This window comes from Odontesthes bonariensis, chromosome 8, assembly GCF_027942865.1.
Source record: "Odontesthes bonariensis isolate fOdoBon6 chromosome 8, fOdoBon6.hap1, whole genome shotgun sequence".
In the NCBI taxonomy this organism is placed as follows: domain Eukaryota; kingdom Metazoa; phylum Chordata; class Actinopteri; order Atheriniformes; family Atherinopsidae; genus Odontesthes; species Odontesthes bonariensis.
In genome coordinates this window covers 2829654-2842284 of record NC_134513.1, presented here as the reverse complement: position 1 = coordinate 2842284, position 12631 = coordinate 2829654, and the positions used below count along the sequence as shown (strand labels likewise).

General features: G+C 40.3%; 1 protein-coding gene across 1 annotated transcript in view; it reads left to right on the top strand.

The window, feature by feature from the left end:
* cerk (ceramide kinase) overlaps nt 1-12040 on the top strand; it is a 61716-nt gene extending 49676 nt beyond the window's left edge. Inside the window, exons 11-13 of the mRNA XM_075471314.1 lie at nt 718-923; nt 8452-8651; nt 11128-12040. Coding sequence (XP_075327429.1) covers nt 718-923; nt 8452-8651; nt 11128-11212 — 491 coding nt within the window. The 3' untranslated portion in view covers nt 11213-12040. The remainder of the gene's footprint in view (nt 1-717; nt 924-8451; nt 8652-11127) is intronic.
* The last annotated feature ends 591 nt before the right edge of the window (nt 12041-12631 follow it).

Here is a 12631-nt window from a genome sequence, read left to right as displayed (position 1 = left end):
CAGCAGACTTTTACAAAATAAAAGCCTGTGAGCAACAGACTTTTACAATAATAAAAGCTATAGTCCTCGCTGCAGCTGGCCCGGTTCGATTCCCGCATCGGACGGCCCTGTGCTGCGTGTTGTTCCCCCTCTCTCTGCCCCCTGCTTCCTGTCTCTCTGAACTTTCCATTAAAGGCACAAACGCCCCAAAAATAATTTTGTTAACTGTGTTAAGATATTTATCGGCGTTAAATAATTAACGAGTTAACTCGCCCAGCCCTTAATAAAAAGAGAATCCAATGATTTGCAAATCTCATAAAGCTCAGCTAGCATGATGAGCTATGAGCTCATCTTGAACCAGGTGGCAGCCATGTTTCCCCTCTTCTTTTAACAACATCTGTAAACATCTGGGAAGTGAGGATCAGACAGGATCATGCCTGTTTCTAATGGAGATCTTCAAATTCTTTAAATTATTACGAACCCATACCGATCTTTACCTCTGAGAGACTCTGCCTCTCAGAGGTGCTCTTACTGTCACTACAGAGCATTTCTGTTGCCTCTGTCACAACTTTTTTGGCTTGTGTTGCTGCCAATAAATTCTTTGGCTCGTTTAATTTCTCATGTATGTAATATTTCTTCTTCTTCTTCTGAAATGTGCAGTTGGTTTAGACGGCGTTACGCTCGAGCATCTTGTCACCTGTAATAACTGGCAGGTGCGTTCACACTCTTGCGTTTCAGAGAGCAGCGGTGGCTGGAACGTGGTCGGTGGGAAGTTTATCGCCATAAACGCGGCCACCATGAGCTGTGCGTGTCCCCGGAGCCCGAAGGGCCTGTCGCCCTCCGCCCACCTCGCCGATGGCACCACGGACCTGATCCTGGTCAGGAAGTGTTCCCAGCTGGACTTCTTCAGACACCTTCTCCGACACACCAACAAAGACGACCAGGTAGGGGTGTACGTATTTAACAGAAACATTGGAATAATGTTTATGATGACATAAATTGGGAGAACACTTGGCTCTTGTCAAGGGAATTTTTTATTAATAATAAGTAGAGATGGGACCAAGTCACACATGTGCAAGTCTCAAGTAAGTCTCAAGTCTTAGCTTTCAAGTCTCAAGTCTTAGCTTTCAAGTCTCAAGTAAGTCTCAAGTCTTAGCTTTCAAGTCTCAAGTCTTAGCTTTCAAGTCTCAAGTAAGTCCCACGTCTTAGCTTTCAAGTCTCAAGTAAGTCCCAAGTCTTAGCTTTCAAGTCTCAAGTAAGTCCCAAGTCTTAGCTTTCAAGTCTCAAGTCTTAGCTTTCAAGTCTCAAGTAAGTCTCAAGTCTTAGCTTTCAAGTCTCAAGTAAGTCTCAAGTCTTAGCTTTCAAGTCTCAAGTAAGTCTCAAGTCTTAGCTTTCAAGTCTCAAGTAAGTCTCAAGTCTTAGCTTTCAAGTCTCAAGTAAGTCTCAAGTCTTAGCTTTCAAGTCTCAAGTAAGTCCCAAGTCTTAGCTTTCAAGTCTCAAGTCTTAGCTTTCAAGTCTCAAGTAAGTCTCAAGTCTTAGCTTTCAAGTCTCAAGTAAGTCTCAAGTCTTAGCTTTCAAGTCTCAAGTAAGTCTCAAGTCTTAGCTTTCAAGTCTCAAGTAAGTCCCAAGTCTTAGCTTTCAAGTCTCAAGTCTTAGCTTTCAAGTCTCAAGTAAGTCTCAAGTCTTAGCTTTCAAGTCTCAAGTAAGTCCCAAGTCTTAGCTTTCAAGTCTCAAGTAAGTCCCAAGTCTTAGCTTTCAAGTCTCAAGTCTTAGCTTTCAAGTCTCAAGTAAGTCTCAAGTCTTAGCTTTCAAGTCTCAAGTAAGTCTCAAGTCTTAGCTTTCAAGTCTCAAGTAAGTCCCAAGTCTTAGCTTTCAAGTCTCAAGTCTTAGCTTTCAAGTCTCAAGTAAGTCTCAAGTCTTAGCTTTCAAGTCTCAAGTAAGTCTCAAGTCTTAGCTTTCAAGTCTCAAGTAAGTCCCAAGTCTTAGCTTTCAAGTCTTAAGTAAGTCCCAAGTCTTAGCTTTCAAGTCTCAAGTAAGTCTCAAGTCTTAGCTTTCAAGTCTCAAGTAAATCCCAAGTCTTAGCTTTCAAGTCTCAAGTAAGTCTCAAGTCTTAGCTTTCAAGTCTCAAGTAAGTGCCAAGTCTTAGCTTTCAAGTCTCAAGTAAGTCCCAAGTCTTAGCTTTCAAGTCTCAAGTAAGTCTCAAGTCTTAGCTTTCAAGTCTCAAGTAAGTCTCAAGTCTTAGCTTTCAAGTCTCAAGTAAGTGCCAAGTCTTAGCTTTCAAGTCTCAAGTAAGTCCCAAGTCTTAGCTTTCAAGTCTTAGCTTTCAAGTCTCAAGTCTTAGCTTTCAAGTCTTAGCTTTCAAGTCTCAAGTAAGTGCCAAGTCTTAGCTTTCAAGTCTCAAGTAAGTCTCAAGTCTTAGCTTTCAAGTCTCAAGTAAGTCCCAAGTCTTAGCTTTCAAGTCTCAAGTAAGTCTCAAGTCTTAGCTTTCAAGTCTCAAGTAAGTCCCAAGTCTTAGCTTTCAAGTCTCAAGTAAGTCCCAAGTCTTAGCTTTCAAGTCTCAAGTAAGTCCCAAGTCTTAGCTTTCAAGTCTCAAGTAAGTCCCAAGTCTTAGCTTTCAAGTCTCAAGTAAGTCCCAAGTCTTAGCTTTCAAGTCTCAAGTAAGTCTCAAGTCTTAGCTTTCAAGTCTCAAGTAAGTCTCAAGTCTTAGCTTTCAAGTCTCAAGTAAGTCTCAAGTCTTAGCTTTCAAGTCTCAAGTAAGTCCCAAGTCTTAGCTTTCAAGTCTAAAGTAAGTCCCAAGTCTTAGCTTTCAAGTCTCAAGTAAGTCCCAAGTCTTAGCTTTCAAGTCTCAAGTAAGTCTCAAGTCTTAGCTTTCAAGTCTCAAGTAAGTCCCAAGTCTTAGCTTTCAAGTCTCAAGTAAGTCTCAAGTCTTAGCTTTCAAGACAAGAAATCCAGGAAAATTTTATATTATCAACCTTGTATTAATATTTGCTAAATTTCATATTAATTGTACTAAATTTACACACCAGCGTCCAAACCTTATATTGTATTTAAAGCACTCTTTTCATCCTATTTAGGATCTTTGGAAAATTGTATAAATTCTAAAGCCAGCAAAACAAGAAGATTATGTGAAGAATATAATTTAAATTAAATCATATACCTCGAGCTCTTTTATTTTCCTTTTTTTTTTCCACTTATTTTGATTACAGATCTCTCATTTAAAATGGTGAAATATATTTTATTTTTTTAACTACCTTTTGTCCTATTGTGATGTAATATTTTCCTGTTTATATATTATGTTCAATTATGCAATATAAATAAATTCATTAATAAATAATTAATAAATAATTAATAAATAATTAATAAATATAAAAAATTAAAAACATATTTAGCAGAAATACAACTGAAACAGGCTTTCTGTTCAAAGAAGAGAGGAAATCTCTAAATACAAGAAAAGCCCTCGCACTCACTTTGCTGCAAAATGTCCTGTTCACCATCACGAGTTTCTCAGATGAACTGGGAGCGCATTAAGTCCGTGATCGAGGGAGCAGAAGGCAGAGTTTTCCCACTTGCTGTGCTAGCACCTGCCTTTGCTGACTCGGCTCAATTTCCTAACCACGGTTCACTTAAGTTCAAATGCCTCAGCCCTCGTGCCTTCCCACGTATCATAAATAACCTCCACGCTGATCCAGAGAGGCCCCGGTAATCGCTGCATCAGGGATATGCTGTGTGGGAAAACAGGCTGAACCCAGACTAATGCCCTCACAGGACGGCCCGGGGATCAGCAGGGAGAGTCTGCGATTAGTAATTATTACCTCAGGAAGGAGCTCGGGAAGTTTCGTCAGCACTTTCTGCCTTGGTGAAAAATTTAAATTTGGAAATTGTGCTTCTAACTTCAACATCCTGCATCCTTTTTGGATTACAAGGCCAAATATTAACAGCAAAGCTTTGATTAGAGGTAAATATTTGGACAAAAGCTGTTAAAAAATCCTCTGAAAAATCAAAGGCAAAGACTGTTGATATCCCAGAGAAACTCCTGACATAAGGCATGTTTCTAGATGTTCGTTTGGGTAATTTACCAATCAAATGACCACATTTGCTTGGTGTTATCATCTGAGAACATCTGTGGACATCAAACCTGAGTACAGAAGTTCGTGGAACTAAAAAAAAGATTCAAATAACTTGAAAACTCCAGAGTTTTGATTTATGAATATATCAACAAAAGCTGAGCTGAGTTAGCTGAAAAGCTAACGTGCTAAACTGAGTTATACGTTTTAAACAAGCCACAAAATCTAAAAAAATATTTGCATTTTCTCTCGGAAATGTTCGAAAGATTCGTGTCAGTATCGTTTTTAATAAGACTGGGCGACGATTAAAATGTTTAATCTAATTAATCACATGATTTCCCTGATTAATCACCATTAATCGCATTTGTCCGCAGAATCCAAAAATGAATCCAAAAGTAGCGTATAGCTTTTAGCATTTAGTTTTATTTTAAATGTGCTGCCATATGAATGAAAGTGCCATAACATTTGTTGTGCAAACACACTTTTAACGTCAGCATCTTTCTGTAGTTTTTATGTAGAAGCCTCGCTCCACTGTCTGTTTCCTTGAATGACTTGCTGCTATCAGTTGTGTGTTTTGCCTTTAAGTGATATTTTAGACTGGAACTACTACGCTGAGAAGACAATTCAACTTGGCAGTGTTTACAGATGACTTTGGTTCTGTCGACTCCGCCGTCTGGAAGAACTTTAACATGAAAATGGCCGAGTAAAAGTTCCGTACCCTTCTCCATGTTTGGTGGATCCGCCGATTACTTTCTTTTCCGGTTCCACAGCAGACAGCAACAGACTTTTACAAAATAAAAGCCTGTGAGCAACAGACTTTTACAAAATAAAAGCCTGTGAGCAACAGACTTTAACAAAATAAAAGCCTGTGAGCAACAGACTTTTACAATAATAAAACAAATAATAAAACAGGGGTGCTGCATGTCGTTCCCCCTCTCTCTGCCCCCTGCTTCCTGTCTCTCTGAACTTTCCTTTCCATTAAAGGCACAAAAGCCCCAAAAAATAATAAAAAATGTAAAAAAAAAACTGCGTTAATGCGCAATAATATATTTAACGCGACAATAATGAGTTAACTCGCCCAGCCCTAGTTTTTAATGATGAAATGCTCACAGAGTGGATGCTAAACGAGGCTTTGTGTTGTATCACGACATTAAGGAACTTCTTTTAAAGTTCATCCACCTTCAGGACAGGAAACGTCTCCATCACGGCTGCAGCATTCTGATATTTCAGATGGTTCAGAGTCAGCACTGATGGATCTTTACACCTTCTGTCACACGATCGCCTCTGCTTTGCAAACATTAAACTCAGTAAGCATTTGCATATAGATTGGACATGTTCTTTTGTTCATGGTAGCATGCTTAAGTGCAGCCTCGCAGCTAGCATGGCTTGTAGACTTTGTCAGATCTCTCTCCTGGAAAAGATTACGACTCGTTAACTCCTCTGATTGCATGATAATTAAAGATTTCGGTACCTATGGCGTGGCGCGGGCTTCAGGGTGTCCTCGCTGCTTTGCTTGCGTCACAGAATCACAGAAAGATAGACAAGTAGTCATATGAGTCGGTGTGAGTTGGGACTTTGTATCAAAGTTGGGTTAATATCAGCATCTCGGTTCAACCAAGCGGAGGGAGACAAGGAGCGAAAAGCCACTAAGTGTATTCATGGCCTTGTCAGAAAGCCTCTTAGGCAGACCGTCCGGCATGAATGCAAAGCGGCCGCAGTCATAAAGCGGGCCTGATGTGAAATAAATGGCTGTCACTCCGCTCTCAGGATGAGAGAGAGGACGAGAAGGGGAGAGGGGGTGAGGAAAGAGAAGAAAAAAGCAGGAAAAGGAGAGAGAGCAGAGAGAGAGCGGCACCCCGTGAAGTTTGAGAAAATAGTGCAGAGGGCAGAGTCGAAACCTTTCTGCAACGCTGAGAAAGATCAAAGGGAATTCTGGCAATATCATTTCTTTCATCTCTCTTTCTTCTTCTCTGCACTTTTTTGTGGTTAATGTACTTTTTGTGCACCCTCCTGCTGTCTAACCTGCCCCTTCTCACCTCCCCTCCTCCATTTCACCTCGGTTACTGTTTTTAAAAACCTGTTTGTTGCCCTTTTTCTTTACCATAAATGAGTAATAAATAAGAGCCCAACAGGATCATTGTGTACAAAGAGCGTAAAGGTTTGTTCTACTATCAACGGAATCCTATTTATACCGTGTAAAAGATAGAAACAAGTCACACCAAAAAGGACCTTAAATGCAATACCAATGATGGCCACTAGGTGGCAGCTCTAAAGCTTTTTTAGTCTTTTTTAGTCTTATTTAACGTAACAATGAAAATCACTCCGAGAAGAACCATGAATTAGCGAACAGCGTTACTTTTTCCATGTAGATTTGTTATAATCTGTTAAGATAAAAGTAATTCAGTCCAACATCAGGCACCAACTGTATCCTTCTCATGAAATCTGCACGAAATCTTTTAATTTATCTGGACTGGTGCTTGTTTTTAAATTAATTTAAATTATTTAATTTGTTTCTCTTTATATTCTTTTATGTATTTTTAATGCTTCTTGCACTCCCTGCTGCAATGCTTTTATTTTATGTAAAGCACTTTGAATTGTTTTGTACGTGAAATGTGCTATACAAATAAATTTGATTTGATTTGAAAAAAGTTGCTCTAAATTTTTTTAATTTTGGCCATAATTTATGTTTTGTTCCTTAAAGGACAAAAATCCTCACTAAAGTTCAGAAGAATAAACTTTTAGAAAGCCTCAAAGTAAATATATAATCAAATTAAAAGGTAAAAGATGCTATGATAAACACTCCTGAACTAAATCTGAAGACCAGGGGAAACTAAGCCGTATTTAAATGTTGCAGCGGTGGATCGTAACCAGGTTTTAAGAGCTTCAAAATGCAAAACGAAGAAGAAAAACATAAAGCTGGATGTTTGCTTATATTTATATTTAAAACCCAACAAAACTTGATTTCAACTCAAACAGGCTGATCAAAAGTTTAGCCTCAAAAAGTCCTAAATCTGCACTAAAATCTGTTTTTTAAGTCCTTTTTTGGTCCTTCGTCTCATGGTGATGGCTGGGCCGTCCAACGGGACAAGGCTGCGTGTTCCCCTGATATAAATCCCATCAGCCTCCTGGAAACGCTCGCATCAAGCATAGCTAAACTGATTCTGAATGGCACTTTTAGTTCAATTTGAGGCTTTGGTCTGAAGCTTTTGATCAGCCTGTTTGCACAAAAAGAAATCATGTCCCCAACATCAATTTAAAGCAAAATGATTGGAGCATTTGAAGTTTCTGAAGAGCGTTATCATATTATTTACTATCTAATATGGCATCATTTTGATTAAATTAGCAGCAGCTGTTTGCCTCCCTGTACAGAAGGAACTGGCTTCATGGATTCAGACACTGTTTACTCTCTCCCCCTCTCATATTAAACCTACGCTACATTTGATCACTATCACGTGGAGTGGCAAAGACTTTGGTTAATTACAAATGTTTAAAAAGAAGAACAAAGGCCCCCCCTCATTAATGAGAAACGATGCAGCCTCCAAAGGATCAGATTGATTCTTCCCTCCCTTTAAGAGGAGAAGTCTCCTAAAGTCAGGACATGAGGCGCATTCCCACTGTAGGAACCTTTTCAGATCCTATAACCTTTTCAGGAATAGGGCCGTCTTATTTCGTGCATTTGGACATACAGGAACTAGGGACCACAGCCCTCAGTTCCTGTAACCTTTTCAGGAATAGGGCCCTTTTTTTTCGTGCTTTCTACAGGAACTAGGGACCACGGCCCTCAGTTCCTGTAACCCTTTCAGCTCCTTCTCCTCAGCTGGGTCTTTTCTGGGTTCCATAGGAACACATCTGCTGTAGGGGTTTGGTGGTTGGTAGCTACGCCACTTGCCAGAGTTCCACTTCTTGTGGCCATTTTTAAAAACTACCGTTGCAGCTACGAAGTTTTCTTCTCTCCTTACTTTTCGCGGGTTTTGTTTTGTTGGTGAGTAACTCGTCACTGTCACGTCGAGGTCCCCGACTCATGTGTGAATGCAAAATGAAACAGTTCATAGAACGAAATTCGCGGTGGACCGTTCTTAGAACTTCTCTGTTCGAAAGCGGCTATAAGTTCTGCTGCTTCATCTCAGGCTGGAGAAGACGAGGGCTAGCTCAGAGGCGCTATGAAAAGAAAGGCAAACCATCCAAGGTTGGGGGGGTTGGGATCAGATTATTCTGCCTGAGAAGCACTGTTGTAATTCCCATCACTTCTTCTTTCATTTTACTCTATAATAACTTGAAAATGAACCAATTATTGGATGAAAACCTGGCTGGACGAAGCCTCAAGTGTTTGAAACTCCTAACAAAGAGACGCAGAATCAGATCCATCCATCCATCCATCCATCCAACCTCCTCTGCTTTCCTTCCTCAGTTTGACCACCCGTTTGTGGAGGTCCATCGAGTGAAGAAGTTTCATTTCCAACCACTGCACCGTGAGCTGGTTTCGCTGGATGACCTGAGCGAAGGTCCAAAGAAGGCGGGCTTCAGTCCCATCTGCTCTGCACAGACACGCCCCCACAGCAGCTGGGTCTGCGACGGGGAGATACTACAACACACCGCCATTCAAGTCAGGTGAGACGGGGAATTGTGAGCTGTTCGATGTACTGTTGGACACCCAACCGGAAGCTAAAAGTCAAAACTTAGACGTCAAAAACTCACCAACTTGGGAAGCCAACGCTCTAAAAGACGATAAAATGTGTCCATTGGTGAATATTTTGCCCGTTTATTTGACTTTTTCAATGCTTTTCACTGAAAACAGAGCTTTGGTTGTGAAATAGGAGCATTTTTGTGCAACAAAGACAGACCGAATCCCTCACTGCATAGATGAGGACAAATGGCTTTGAATTGCAGCAATGTAACGGAAGACGCACTGAAACACACTCAGAGCTCATGCCTCTCACATCACCACGGCTGGATATTCACAGTGAAGACTTTCTTTTGGGATATTAAGCTGTAATCTTAGTTTAAAATGCCCCGAATGTTTCGTGTCTCAGAGCTTAGTGGAAACAGATTATGTTCTGTGTGCCTGACAGCTCGGTATCAGTGCGCTGCAGTACAAACCCACACTTTTACTCATTTTTCATTCACAGTGAAGCGTCTGAAGAACATTCAGACAAACATTTGTTGACACGATGCTCTCACGCCAAACAACGATGGTAAACTCGTGGAAAATAGTCGATAACATTGTAAATTTGCATGCTGTGGCCCCCCGTTTATTAAATATGAGGCAACTTTACGTCCTCTTCAAGTCTTTTTTGGGAACAAAAACTTACAAAATGTACAGTAAGCTGTTTATTCTTACTACATTGTGTCTGCTTGACATTCATGGAAATGAGCGCACACATCATTTATTTAGATAATCCATCATTTGTGTTTTCAACACAGAGTCCTAGTTTTAAGGTTTTTACAGAGCAGTTCAGATTTATTGATCTTATTTCATCATTTTTCTTTTCTTTCTGACAGATTTTTCTGGTTCATGATTGAAAAAAAATAGCTTTTGAGTGTAAAATGTCCTCAAAACTGAGCACGTGTGAACCTGGATTATTCCAGTGTTCCAGGTATGAACGCAAATAACGGATTTTTAGGGGTATAAAACCTCATTTGCATCAAATTTTAGTAAAGTTGTAACATTAATAAAACCCTTAATCGAAGCAAGCAAGTGGGGAAATGCCACTCGGGTGTATTTGAGTGATCAATTCAATAATTACCAGAACAAAATACTGGATTACAAGACGTTAGATGCACAAATAAGTGGTTTATTTTCCTCATTCCTCATTTTTAAGAAGATCAACTATCCCTGATCTGTGTTTAAATGATGCCAGTAAACAGATGTATATATTTATAATGTGAATTATTAAAAACCGGACTTTTAAAACGCATTTAACCGTGTTAGTCTGAGCAAACTGCTGCTCTAAAAGCAGTAAAGTGTATGCTAACACAGCCAAATCCCAGTCAAGCTGCCCTCATTCGTGTGTAAACTGTTAATGAAAGAGAAAGAGATATAAATTGTCTTTATGAGTCGTATTGGCTGGTAATAAGGAAGTCACACTGTGTGTCCAGACAGAACGGGAACAACAGTGTCATTAAAGCTGCTGCCGTCCAACAGACGCCGGTCAGGAGGCTCTTTTCACCGTTCCCCGCCACACAACCTTGGCAACGCCATGGAATTGGCTCCCTCATTATTCTGGTCCTGTCCACACTTCAGCTTTCACTATCAGATCTCTGCACAGGCGATGTGGCACAGCTTGATGCATCGTTTATTTCACGCTCCATTGTACTTGGCCAATGATGCATGGCGCTGTAATGTCGCTAATTTAACGGCCCTCCCCATGTTAAAAGGCTACTCCCCTTTAATTAAAGCAGAAGTCCGTCCATTTATTGCCTCTTCCTCGCCACTAATCGTTCTCGGACTGAGCCAAGCTGGGCGCCGTTCGGATAATTAATGGGAATAGCTCGGGCGAAACGGAAAGTAAGAAGGAGAGAGTGGGAGGTGGGAGCTATACGTTTTGGAAAAAGGACGAAAGACGACGAACCGAAAGTTTAAACCAAGTCCCACGAGTCTCTTATTCCAAAACCCAAACACACAGCTTGGTTATAAAGCTTCGTTTCCTTGTTTCGTGTGTGAATAACTTTCTGAAAATAAACTCTTGTATTAACTGTCGTTTAAGACCGAGTAAACAACAGTAACAAACCGTAAAAATGCAGATGTCATACAGCATATAAAAAAGGCTGTAATAAAACACCACAGCAATGGACCATTTCCCTGATAGCTGCTTCTTTTTGTCCACACTCCTAATCCAGCTGTATTCTAACATCTGGTACAGTGACTCACTAAAGGAGCTTTAAACACCACCAACTCTATCATTTTAAAGTCTGACTGTCAACTCTGCTCACTGGAGTGCTGTTCCACTGCTTTTATATCTGCCACACGGACTGTAAAGTCTCACTGAAATGATCGCAGTCATTAAGCTGATGGTTTGTTATTCAGGTTAAATGATGCATCGTGTGTGTGTGTGTGTGTGTGTGTGTGCACGCTTTGTCTCCACAGCGTCCAGCGGCAGCTGATCCGGCTGTTCGCCCGGGGCATCGAGGAGCAGCAGCAGGGTGCGATTGAAGACCCGTGTGCACCGTAGCTGAGAAAAGAAAACAGTGTTCGAAACCGCAAACTTCTCCTACTACTCATACTAACTTTTTGAGTTAGTATGCGAGTTTGAGTAAGCGAGAAGTTCCCGAATGCATACTAGATTCGCCAAAATGTTGGGACTATCAAGTTTTCCTCAGCTAAAAAAAGAAAATGGCCGACTGTCGACCTTTTTTCTGTGAAAAACATAACGGCTGTGTTCGAAACCGCATACTTCTCCTACTACTCATACTAACTTTCTGAGTTAGTATGCAAGAAGTTCCCGGATGCATACTAGATTCATTTTTATTTATATAGCGCCAAATACAACAAATGTCATCTCAAGGCACTTAAATAATAATGTCCAATTCAGGCCAATTGGAATTCAAGTTATTGTAATCATAATTATTTATAAAATAATCCAATTCGTTCATATAGAGCCAATTCAAAAACAATTTCCTAGTTAAAGAAACCAACAGATTGCACTGAAACTTGTCTTCAGTCCATAGGATGCATACTAGATTCTCTGAAATGTTGGGTATGCATCATGAGGTTATTACTCATACTCAAACTACCCAAGATGCAACGTAACGTGACGTCGCCGATCGTCATTTCCTGTCAAAACGGCAGTTTCAAGCTAGCTACAACGAGGGTAGGTTCACTTCCTGTTTTCAAAACAAAAGCACCAATTGTATGGTAATGGCTTTCCCTATGATAAAAGGCAACGGGTATTTTATTTTGTGAAAATAACAGGAAGTGCGTTGCTCACTGCGGCTAGCTTTAGTAGCGCCGAATTCGTGGGAACAAAATTGTAAACAGCCGGTATTTTGTCAGGTTTTCAACACGTTGGGGATCTAAACGACTACTTTCTCGCCTGAAAATGTTTCAAATGTTGCTAAAGTTTACAGAGTTTAGAGCTTAAGGGAAATCAGCTTCAGGCCGGCTGATTTCGGCTCGGGTAGGAGCGAAATGCATTGTGGGTAAACGCTCTGCATACTGTCTGATCGATGAGTATGCAGTATGTAGTATTTAGTATGCAGTATGTAGTATGTAGTATTTAGTATGCAGTATGGAAGTATGTAGTATGCAGTATGTAGTATGTAGTATGTAGTATGTAGTATGCAGTATGCAGTATGTAGTATGTAGTATGCAGTATGTAGTATGTAGTATGTAGTATGCAGTATGCAGTATGTAGTATGTCGTATGTAGTATTTAGTATGTAGTTTTTAGTATTCAGAATGCAGTATGCAGTATGTAGTATGTCGTATGTAGTATTTAGTATGTAGTTTTTAGTATGTAGTATGCGGTTTCGAACACAGCCAAAGTCAAAGCTTTCCTGGAAACTGAAAACATGCATCGTATCAGTTCAACTCCCAAAAACTGGCTTCTAATCATCTCCAGTGTTTCGTGTTGCCCGAATGAGGCAGAAGAA